Source organism: Vulpes lagopus, chromosome 20 (assembly GCF_018345385.1).
Source record: "Vulpes lagopus strain Blue_001 chromosome 20, ASM1834538v1, whole genome shotgun sequence".
NCBI lineage: Eukaryota > Metazoa > Chordata > Mammalia > Carnivora > Canidae > Vulpes > Vulpes lagopus.
The window spans coordinates 11,840,767-11,853,281 of record NC_054843.1 but is presented as its reverse complement, the minus strand read 5'-3'; the positions used below and the strand labels follow the sequence as shown (position 1 = coordinate 11,853,281).

General features: G+C 38.4%; 1 protein-coding gene across 1 annotated transcript in view; it reads right to left on the bottom strand.

Moving 5' to 3' along the window:
• Window positions 1-2,848: 2,848 nt before the first annotated feature.
• The window catches only part of PAXBP1 (PAX3 and PAX7 binding protein 1), a 36,594-nt gene continuing 26,927 nt past the window's right edge, over window positions 2,849-12,515 (bottom strand). The window contains exons 16-18 of the mRNA XM_041734879.1: window positions 11,141-11,287; window positions 9,025-9,179; window positions 2,849-6,934 (exon numbers count right to left, since the gene is read on the bottom strand). Coding sequence (XP_041590813.1) covers window positions 6,817-6,934; window positions 9,025-9,179; window positions 11,141-11,287 — 420 coding nt within the window. The 3' untranslated portion in view covers window positions 2,849-6,816. The remainder of the gene's footprint in view (window positions 6,935-9,024; window positions 9,180-11,140; window positions 11,288-12,515) is intronic.

Here is a 12,515-nt window from a genome sequence, read left to right as displayed (position 1 = left end):
AAGGCATCTAACCCGTTCAGTGTACTCATTTCTCAACACAGCATGCTACGTGGCCATCAGTGTGTCTGTCCCACGGACTTTTCCTTCTGCTTCCACCTATCAGACTCAAATATGGGGATGAAGTCAAAGCCAACGGGGCCAAAGGAATTGAAATCCTGAAGAACCCAGCACTCTGACACTCTGAGAAACCGTTCCTGCTTGCTTTCGTTTTTTTTTTTTTTTTTTTTACCTCTTCCCCTTCTTGCTTTTATTTCAGCAGCGAAAGCAGAATTTAAATTTGTCATATTGCACAAAATCATTCCCCCCCCCCCTTCCTTGCAGGCCCTGTGTCACGCGGCTTGATTTAACATTTCTTCATCCGTTTTAGAGAAGCTGGACCCACCCTGGTTTCAGGATACTAAAGTAGCTCTCATTCACTGGAAGAGAAGCCATTTCTTGTCTAGAAGGACAGTATGCAAAGACACGTTTTAGTTCTGAGAACTGGAGAGGATTTCTCATTTAGTACTATTGACTTAGAAAAAGGTGTTTGAAAAAAAAGAAAAGAAAAGGAAAAGGTGTTTGGCTCTCAGTAGTGGTGACTGAGAATTAAACTTAAATGAAGATTTTTCTGCTGGACTGGGGTTGCTTCCACACACACCCCTTCCACCCCACCCCCTATCCCTGAAGAATCCATTTCAATTAGAGATTGCATTTGACAGAGGAAAGTACATGGGAGTGGGTGGGAATGGAAATTTTCTTATTTGCCTATTCAATTATAATGCCTCTCTAGCCCTGAAGGAATACCAGATGTATGCACCAGAAAAACATATGGAAGGATATCGCTCCAGGAGAGATGTTGATGTTATTGAATACTTTGCTTGGGAGTTTTTTTTTTTTTTTTTTTTTTTAATGTCAGCTGAAACCCAGAAAAGATGAGTTGTTAAAATTTACTGAATTTCAAGTGGAATTGGGACCTGAAACCAAACGTGCCCACCCTTAATCTAAGACGACTTCCACCATGCCTATCCATGAGGCTACACTGGGAACCCCTCCTTCTCAGAGTGGCAATTATGGGAGCGGGGGTCTTTTAGAAGTAGATGTTCTATTTCTGATTTGCTTGGAGTTTGGACTAAGGAGATTAAGGTCAAAGTTTCTTGGATATGGGTTTAAACTGTTGTTTCTTTCTTTGGAATGAACTGGGGGTGGGAGTGAGGGTAAGCAGGACTCATTATCAGAGTTGTCAGAAGGCAAGGATTTTTCCAAAGCCTTTCAAAATTATTTTAGTCATGAAATAAGCACATGCCCTTGAACACAAGGGCCATTTTACTAGTGACTTTCATAAAATTTTATTCCTTCCTTTTCTGGTCCCTCCTTACTACTTATACTTGTTTGTTACAGCACATGAAAATAGCTGGACAGAGTTTCCCCAGATTTGAAAAGTGTCAGGAGTTGGGGTGGCTGACTTAAAATACATGGTAAGGGGCACCCACAAACTTCTTAATGAGTCTTAAGGACCCACAGAGATGTGCTGACACTTTCTTTTCCCTTGAAAATGAGCAATGAGGCCTGTGGTAGCCTGAAAAAGTATCATGTCCTAATCCCTGGAACATGTGAATGTTAATTTGTAGGGAAAACAAAGCCTTTGCTAATGTGATCTGAGATTATTTTGCATTATCTGGGTAGGCCCTAAATGTAATCACAGCTGTCCTTCAAGGGTAGCAGAGAGAAATTAGACTCACAGACACAATGTGAAGACAGAAGAGACTGGAGCAATGTGGCCACTAGCCAAGGAATGTCTGTAGCCACCCCTAGAAGCCACCAGAGAGAGCAGATAGGATTCTTCCCTAGAGCCTTTGGAGGAGCATGGCCTTGCCACCACCTTGATTGTAAATTTCTGGATTCCAGAACTGTGAGAGAATTTCTATTGTTTAAAATTACCCAGTTTGTGATAATTTGTTACAATAGCCCCAGACAATCAATGCAAGTCTTTTATGACTTCCCATCAGGAGTGAAACTGAGAAGACCAAAAACAGTCCCAGATAGATGACTCAGATATGAGCTTCAATAGCATCAACAAATTGATGGCAAACACTCTTGAGTTTTAAATGTTGATTTTTTACCAAATTATTTCTCCTATGGTCAATTCTCTGTATCAAGTTAATATATGCACTCATCATTTCTATTAAGTCCAAAATACTCCTATAGGGAACTATAAATGGCTCAATCTAATAGTCTGTCCCCAGTACACTGTAGCTAGGGTTAATTTAGAAATAACATTATTCCCAAGAGATTTTTTAAAAACTATATACCAGGTTACTAGATCACGAATTTTGACAGATGTCTAAAATACAAATTAGTAGTAGGGTCTATTTTCCTTATAGCCTGAGCTTTATCAAAAATACTAGAAAACGTTTGGCAAACTTGGGGAATATTAACAGCCTGATCCAGTTATCTCTAACAGGCTCTTGTTCAGGTTACATAGACTAGAGCTGTATCAGATTCTGCAGAGCTATTAGTATATAGAAAGGGACAGCTCCCTGAGAGGCAGCACAACAGTAGCTTCCAAATAGCATTAACCATGTGCTTAGAGTAAGTTTGAAGCAATCAGCAAAGGAAAAGATTTTAAAATGGAAAATGGAAACGCTGTAAGTAGGATACATACTAAGCTTGAGAGCAGAATCATTGTGAAAATAAAATAAAAAACTTTTCAAAGACTGAAAAATTGCTCACACATACCATAGATAAGGACGTTACCCCTGTGATGAACAGGAAACTTGTGTGTGCCAAAAGTTTTCATTTGGAATAACACACCAACTCACGGAGTGAATGAAGGGGTTTGTTTTAATGATACACAAGGACTGTTATGGAAACAGAAGGACCAGAGCAAAGGGAGGGCTCAGCCTCATTGAGATGAGAGCTGGAGGGTGTTCATGTCAACCTAGCTCTTGGTCCTTGAGCAGCAGGTGTCTCTGGAATTTCAACACCTATGGCTACAAAAGGTAAGCTTTTATGGGCAAAGTGCCTTTTGTAGAGTAGCTTAACGTGGCTAAGAATTTGACAAATCTTTCACCCTTTACCCTGTGTTTTGAATCATCAAGCTCAGGATATTAGTTTCCTGAAAATCTTTTTTTTTTTTTTTTTTAAGATTTTATTTATTTATTCATGAGAGACAGAGAGAGAGACAGACATAGGCAGAGGGAGAAGTAGGCTCCATGCAGGGAGCCCGACGTGGGACTTGATCCCGGAACTCCAGGATCACGCTCTGGGCCGAAGGCAGGCGCTAAACCACTGAGCCACCCAGGTGTCCCTCTGAAGATCTTTTTAAGTAAAAGGCCCTAAACTAAGGACCACAGTATATCTTCCAAGAAATGTGCTAGGCATTCTCATTGAGCTGGAGGATTGTTAACATCCAAACCCCTGCGAGAGTTAGGGCTGCAGGCCTAGGGTTAAGCCAGCATAAGTTACTGAGGCCTGGAGGTCCAGAAGCAGGCCAGAGGCCAGTCAACATTGTACATCAAAACCAATTCCATAAACTTTTAGCCTGTCTGCCTTTGCCAGTTAAGTCTGAAGCCTCTCCCAGCAACTGTGAACCCATTATCCATAATTTCCATTGTGAAGGACAGTCTCCAAAACATTTTGGACAATGAGAGCCGTATCAAAGCATCAGGCCTCCCAAACATTCAGACATCTTACATTGTTCTTACTACGTGTATAAGTTCTACTAGTGTTTTAATTTACCTGAAACAACAGACCAAAATGTTGTTATAATTGGTGATGGCGAGTCCCTTTTATGGCTATCACATTAAAGATGAGTTCTTGTAACCATACAGAATCACTACAGTGTAGCACCTTACACATTGCACTTTGCAGCTCTACAACCTCTGACCATTTTTAGGATTTCACGGTCTTGAGGGAAATTAGCTTTTAAAACAAAATGAGGCACTTGTCAGAACTCACTGACCAGTAACGCACATAAGTTTAAGAGGGCAAACTTTACTGTTTATAACTTATACCTCAATAAATCTAGCTTTAAAGGTATTAGGCAATTTTACATTTTAGGATACTCTCATGAGGAAGGGGTTCACGGTGAGGCTGTACAATTTGGGGCCAATTCTGAGTAATGAGGTTATCATCACTGCCGGCAACTATGATTCAAGCCAACTGAAGCCCTCTGGGAGACGATGACGAACCTACTGGAGAGATTAGGAACTGGTGTGATGAGGCACTTGGGTGGCTGCCGGTGCAGCATCTTCCTTCAGCTCAGGTCATGATCCCAGGGTCCTTGGATTGAGTCCTGCTCAGCAGGGAGCCTGCTGCTCCTTCTGCTTGTGCTCACTCTGACTCGCTCTCAAATAAATAAGAAACTGGTGTGTGTGGTTGGTATGGTAGACCTGAAATCTTGACTTCCCAGTCTCCCACAAAGAGACCCTGGGCACCAATGACTGAGTGTAGTGGGGAGACAAAGGCAGGCCAGCTCCTAGAGACATGAAGTCCCTCAGAGAACTGTGACTCTGGGTTGAGGAGTTCCTGTCAGCCCTGCTGAGACCTTAACTGTTGCATCTGAGACTTTATTCCTCCCCCTTTCTGCTTCAGATGTCCCGCCTGCCTCATGAAATCTCAATTCTCAGGCTCTCCTGGTCTCGTCCAGCTCCTTCTCTTTTCCCTATCAAAAATCTCCTGCATTATCTAATGTTACCTCAGCGACTGCTTCCCCAGAGGACCCGGACTACTGAGTATTTCTTTTCCTGTTCCCTTCTTTGGCTGAGGGCTGTTCCCTGGGACATTATCTGGTGGGCACTCCAGTGTACTGCACAGGCCAAAGGAAAGCCCTCAGGCAGACCTGCAGGTGCCTGCAAGACACCAGAGCATCCACAGGGGTAAGGGTGGGGCACCACCGTCACATGGTAAAACATAGACATAAGTCTTTATGACTGGTTTATATTGTTTCAATAAAATAACTTTCCTTTTCAAAAACCTTTCTCACCTATCTTGGAGTTAATTCAGAAGACTGAACCAAAAGGAAAAATTGAAGCAGCAAACCTTTAGCTTTATTAAAATGTCACCCTCTATTTATCTTTTGCCAATTCCCTTCATAAGGATGTACTTAAGCTCTTTCAGGAACAAAACCTTTTCCGGCTGAGACAGGAGAACTCTTGTTTTATGCACTACACTCAATTCACTTCACATCAAGATCCCTATGTGGTATGCAAACCCAACCCTGAAACCAAAACAGCCTGAGGGATTGCACAGGATAAAAAAGTCTCCAAGCTTACTCCAAGAGTCCTTCAAAGTAGATACAGGAAAAGTCACTAGTCTAATGGGGTTGGAAACACAAACTTAAGGCACAAATGATCTGCATGTTGTAACTATCCATGTGTATATGTGTTATTCCACTGAGGTTCTCATTTTAATCCTGTTCACTAGGCCATGGTTGTGAAACAGAATGAATATGTAGGGATACGTAGTGTTCCTACAATAAAGATAAAACTGACAGAGCAGGGCAGCCTGGGTGGCTCAGCGGTTTCGCACCTGCCTTCAGCCCAAGGCGTGATCCTGGAGACCCGGGATAGAATCTCATGTTGGGCTCCCTGCATGGAGCCTGCTTCTCCCTCTGCCTGTGTCTCTGCCCCTCGCTCCCTCTGTATCTTTCATGAATAAATAAATAAAATCTGAAAAAACAAAACAAAAAACTGACAGAGCACTTAAGAGTGCATGACACTGTTATAAATGTTATTTGAAATGCTCTAAAATTAGTCACCAGCAAAATACAACAAAGGATCTATTTAAAAATTAATTTAATGCTTGGCTAAAGCTTAATTACATATATAATTATCAAACAATAGTCCTTAATTTCCAAAAAGTTCCTCTTTTGAAAATCACAGAATCAGAAAGCATAAACTTTAAAACAAGTTCTCTGAATATTTACAATGTGGTATAAACATTATAGAAGACCAAGGATATTAAATTGCCTGGGTGTACCTAATCAGCAAGGCGTATTCTTTATTGCATATATAACTCACATATGTGGGATTTTAAATAAAATGACAGACTACTAAAATTGAAATGCATGTAGTTTTGTAAGCTGGTCAGGGGGTAAAATCATGAATGAGACAGGACAGTCAGCCCAAAACCATGCATTAGGTTTGTAGGGCTATTATTTCTAAAAGTTACACTTTTACGTTCTTCTCAAAAACCTATGTTGCATATATTATTCAGAGTTCATATTAAACCCACATTTGACTGTAATGCTGATTCAAGGAAGAAAGTTTCCATTCACCCAATGACTAAGTCCACACTCAACTCTCAATTTTAAGGCAGCAAAGCTACAGTGATAGCAACTGCTAACCAAAAGGTGATGAACACTTAGTCATTTGCCAGCCCTTTTGTTGCAACAGTGTAGTAATTTCCCTAAGACAATTTGCTACTGAATAATTTTCTGCTGTTAAAAGGCTTACTCTGTAGAAAAACACCACAAATTTCCAGTGTGAAAGTAACTCCATGGTGGTATAAATATATATATGCATAATTACACAATTTACACTGCACACATCGTTTACAGAACAATTAACTGAGAGGGTTAATTTGAAGGACCATAAAAAATACGTCTGTAAACAAAGTATGACAGGCAGTAAGGAAAACATTAATAGGCTTCCTAGAAATAACGTGAATTCCTTTCATTCCAAAGAAATTGCATTTAAGGACACAGTATTGAATATTAATAATGTTCTTTGTATTAAAACAAGAATCAGTATTTTACAGTTAAGAAACTTTACATATATACAAAATTTATACACTGGGAATGGTATTAAAGCAAACAGGCTTTTTAGTCTCACAAATCTATTTTCCTTCAATCAAAGACTTAAATTCTTTCACATTATGGTCACTTGCAACAGACATGGCATGATCCAAAGCGCGAACACTTGCAAGGAGTTTTACTATCTGTTTTATGTTTTCCCTAGAAAAGAAAAAATGTAACAACATCTTAAGTTACCGATTTTATGACCATGTTTGAGGTTTGCAATCAATTTTTTCAAGCGTACATTTTTAAAGAAGACAGAGATAAGCAAGCTACAGCATGCAAAAAAATAAATAAATTTGTCCATGTAAAACAAAACTGGTATATGTTTAAATGACTAGCCCGGAGACCAAGGATCTACTTTCAAAAACAAAACCACCCCAAAATTTCATTCAGATCAATGACTTTCACGGATATCTAGATAGGAGAGAAAGCAATCTATTGCCAAACTACTTCAGAGACCTGCTTCCCATTCTCCCAAACCAGAGTTCCCAGGTAATTTTCTGAAATTATCTGGAACATAAATGTATTTGTGTGTATACATCCCCAATCTCGCATAATCTCCATTCTTCCAAAATTTGCTAAGAGCATAAACTGGCTTCCTCTATGACCCCAGCTAGCAGCCATTCCCAGTAGTCCTCAAATTTTAGCATACATCAAAATTACTTAGAGGACTGCTGATACATAGATCACTAGGCCCCACCCCCAGAATTCAAAATCAGTAGGTCTGGAGTAGGGCCTGAGATTTGCATTTCTAACAAATCTCCCAGGTGATGATGATAATCCAGGAGCCACTTGAAGAATGACCATTTGAACAATGAAGTTTGAACCATGTGTGAGAAACAGCATACAATGTGACATTATTAGATTTATCTGCAAAATTGTAGCAAGCATCTTTTAGGGAAGGATTATATTTGTAAAACTTTGTAACCCACATGGAACCTATCTTATGGGCTCTGCTCACAGCAAATGCTTGTAATGGGTGAAGTTCTTTTCTTTTCTTTTTTTGTTAAGAATTTTATTTATTTATTAATGAGAGACACAGAGAGAAAGAGAGAGAGGCAGAGACACAGGCAGAGGGAGAAGCAGACTCCATGCAGGGAGCCTGACGTGGTACTCGATCCCGGGTCTCCAGGATCACGCCCTGGGCTGAAGGCGGCACTATACCATTGAGTATAGTATGCCGGCTGCCCTGAGGTTCTTTTCTGTAGAAAAGTAAATACCATTTGTTGGCATTTAACTTCCTAACAAAAACAGTTGTATATAAACAAATCAAAATTTAAAAAACGATTAGGACTGATCTAGTAAGAAACACTGAGGAGAAATACTAGTGCCAATAAATATCAACCAACAACAAAATGACCTAAAGATGAAATTAAAATATAAATCAAAATCACTTGCCAAAGAATTTTACCACTAAAATCTTTACTATCTACTTGGTTTTTAACTTTATTGTAAGACAGCAAATTTGTTAAAGAAAATAGAATTCTTCTCCATGGAAGGGAAACGAGGGAAAAGAAAACATTTTGTTACAGGGATATGACTAATGGTGTATATTCTGAATATGAAAACTCTGACAGAAGACTATATGAAATAAAACTTAGAAAATTCTTTCAAATTGTACTTCTTAATATTATTACTTACTTTTTATGCTAGAGATTTAATCCCAAATTACATGAATATCCAAGACAACATAAGCAAAAAGGGATAATGGTTCATTCCTTCCTTGCAACTCTTGGTAAAAACTGTGTACAAGCTGCTCCCCAAAAATCATGAACCTTAAGCCTATATAAGGTTGATACAAGAGAACTCCACACGGAGAACAAATGTCCTGAAATTGCTAACCTTTAATACACTTAAGTTTTTGTGACCAGCTTTTTGAGTGTTTTTATCTCTATAATGAACTTCCAGAGATTAAGATCCATGACATTCTAAGAGCCTGAAGTCTCCCCAATTCTTCAAAGGAGACAAGAGAAAACCATGATTCATTCATTCTCCTTAGAACTGGTGCTTACCAGAAGTCCTTCTTAATACCTTCATAAATAACATATATATATATAAAAAAAAGATTAGGTAAAACTGAAAAAATGAAAAAGGATGTGTATTTTTGGTGGGTTTTCTAATACCAAATCAATGCACAATTTAAGGTAAAATATAAACACGACTCTAAGACATTTTAATAATACTAAATGTGACAAAAAATAAAGACTCTAGCTCACCATTTCATTAAACAATTACCAAAAAATTACCTTGCATTTCTTTTTTCCACATCAGAACATCCGATACTGTTTCTGTAGATTGTATCTGCTAAATGTACAAGGTATCGACAGAAGTTTTCTAACTGAGAAATAGTTCTTTCTCCTTTCAGGTTCATGAACCATTGCTTTGGGAAACAATTGATTACCTATGAAGAAGAAAGATGTAAAATAAAATAGTTAAAATAAAATGTCTAAAAGCTGAGCCTAGACAGGGGGTAAAATGTATGTAACTAGAAGACCTGCTATTGAACTATGTATGTATCGCCAATACCTTTGAAGAGACATTCTTTTCAACCTGACTTTCCACATTAACTATACAAATATACCTGAATATTATCTGTACTTTTAACTTCAACAACAGGTACTCAAAACAAAAGATAAATGACCTTCAATATTTAAGGAAATTAGGAACATAAAACTGTTAACCAATTGCTTCATTTTCCTGTCTTCCATGAAGCCCAAAATGAACTGAATTGCCATTTTTATCAGTGGCTTTTGATATAAAAACATGTGCAGCATAAATATCACAGCATAAATATGTGTAGCCCCTCCACATCCTGACCAATTCTGTGAGTAGGTGTCCAAGCTGGCCCAGAGTGGGGTCAAGAGAATAGTGCAGCAGGGGGGTGGCTTAGGGCAGGAGGTGACCTGGGCATGGTGTCAGTACAAAACCCTAGTAAGGGGAGACTAGTTTCCACATGGGGGAGAGCAATGTACCAGGAGGATTCATTTAAGTGAGCAGAGGACCAAAGGACCCAGGGATGCTTGGGAAAATGACTGATTCCAGAGCTGGGGCCAAGCAAGTAGAAGATGAGCCTGGAACATCACGGGCCAGAAAACAAGAAAGTGCTCCCCCAAAATGAGAGGACATGTTACAAGGTCATAGAAGTCAACTGGCAGGGACTCAAATGAAATCTGGGACAGTTCCTGCCAAAGATGCAGAATCTGAACCCAGTCATGAAAAGATTAAAAAAAAAAACAAACAAACAAACAAAAAAAACAACAAAACCCAAGTTGAGGGACATTCTGCAAAATAACTAGCCCTTCACCTTCAAAAGTGTCAAGGTTTTGTAAAGGTCAAGGAAAGCCAAGAACTCTTCCAGATTAAAGGAGACTAAGAAGACATGATAATTAAATGCCAAGAATGATCTGGGAAGTATTTTGCCAAGGATGTGATATTATCGACATAACTGACAAAACTTAAAAGATCTCAAAGCTTAGGTGACAGTAATAGATAAATGATATTGATAGATTGTAATTATGTATAAGAACACCCATGTTTATAGGAAACAAACATAAAAGTATTTGAGGCAGGGGAGTATCATGTTAGAAACTTACTCTGGCATGGTTGAGGGAAAAAATTTTCTATCATACTTGCAAATTTTAATTTTATAGTTATTTCAAAAAATATTTTCAAAAAAGGGAAATTAGGGGTGCTATAGGGCATATGACTCTTGATCTAATACGGATGGTAAGTTCAAGCCCCACATTGGATGTAGATTGTTTTGAGAATAAAATCTTAAAATATAAAAAACATGAAACTGTCTAACTCCCATAAAATAGAAAACAAAATAAAATTAAACAGGGACGCCTGGGTGGCTCAGCAGTTGAGCATCAGCCTTCAGCTCAGGGTGTGGTCCTGGACTCCTCGGATCGAGTCCCACACTGGGCTCCCCTTGAGGAGTCTGCCTCCCTTTCCCTCGGACTCTATGTGTCTCTCATGAATAAATAAATAAAATCATAAAAAAATAAAATTAAACAAAATTATTTCTTCAATGAGAGACTATTGCTATAATAACACTCAAAATAGTATGCATCCAATTGTAAAAAATTTATTATTCTGAAATTAACAACTTTAACAACTACCAAAATAATGATATAATAGATGGATAAAAGGATAGATACAAATATTACAATATACATTTTTATGTGAAAAATTCTAAGGGGGTTCAGAGCTACCTGGGAGGCAAACTGATTGTCAACATTTCACCAAGGTCAATAATCAAAGGGGTTTTCACAAAGTCTAAAATCTCTCCTCAAATAAAGGAAACTTAATTCATTGTAATTTACATGCTTTACAAACCACAATATGTATCACTTAACTCACATTTTGTGCTTTTTTGATGCTGTCATCTCCATATTCAGAATTCTGAAAAGCCATGAGAATGTATCTGTTTAATAAACCATCTATTGACAATTCCTGAAGAGTTTTATTGGAGAAAATGCCATACCACTGAAGAAAATTCCCTAATAGCTAGAACGAGAAAAAAAATTATTTCCCCTCAGACTGAGATCATTGACACATAACACTGTATAAGGTGTACAACATAATGATTTGATCTAAGTATATACTGTGAAATGATCACCACAGTAAGTTAGCATCCTTCACCTAACTCTGAATTTTTTCCCTTATGACGAGAACTTTTAAGATCTACTCTCTCAGCTTTAAATATATATCACGTTATTATCACCTACAGCCACCACGTTATACATTACATTCACAGAATGTAACTGGAAATTTTACAGATTTTTCATCTGTAACTGGAAATCTGTACTTTTGGATCCCTTTCACCAGAACCCCCCTACTCACTTCCATCCTGGACTCCCACTTCTGGCAAACACACATCAGATCTCTCTTTCTACAAGTCTGGTAAATTTTTTTTATGAGAAGAAAAACTATCTAGAGGTACTGTTAAGTCAAAGAAAATAGTTACAGAGTAAAACACCTTGTGAAAGAAATACAGTGGACTATGTCTTGCTGAAGTATTAATAGTTTTAAAGGGTCCAAATACTGCCTCAAATGACTAAAGATTTGAATTTTAAGCTTTAATTAGTTAAAACTAACTGAGACATAAATAGCTACATGAAGCTAGTGACTACTACATATGCCAGGCCAAAAACAGAGTATCTTCCATCATCATAGAAAGTACTACCAGGGAAGTGCTGATTCTTAGATAAATGTCCTTCATTAAAAATCACAGTTAAGTGAGTCCTACAACCATCCTCAAAAAGATGGAAATTCTCTGACTACAACACTGCATGTTTACTCAATCTCACGAACCTGAACTCAAGCTACTAAAGCTCAATACATGCAAAACAGAAGCCATTATTACAAAATGGGAGTGCCCGGCCCAACCCACCATAAAAGTTTCTCAGTATTTCCCAGCTCAGTAAACATTAACATTATCAGTAAACGTTAACATTATCCAACCAACTCAGTACACCGGATGCCTGGATGTTATTCTTCACCTTTCCCTGAAGCTGTCTGACCCCATTTCCATCCACTGTGTCCATTTCTCTCAGTTCCTGTTGCCACCCCCCAATCCAAGCTGCCATCGTGTCTTTCTGGACCCCACCGTCCCTTAAGCAATTATGAGCATAAGCTCTAGAGTAGTCCTTAAGCAGGGTTCTGTGAGAGAACTAAAACCTACAGAAAATGATCTGAGTTATTTCTTATTTAATTTTCCCAAAGATGGTACACA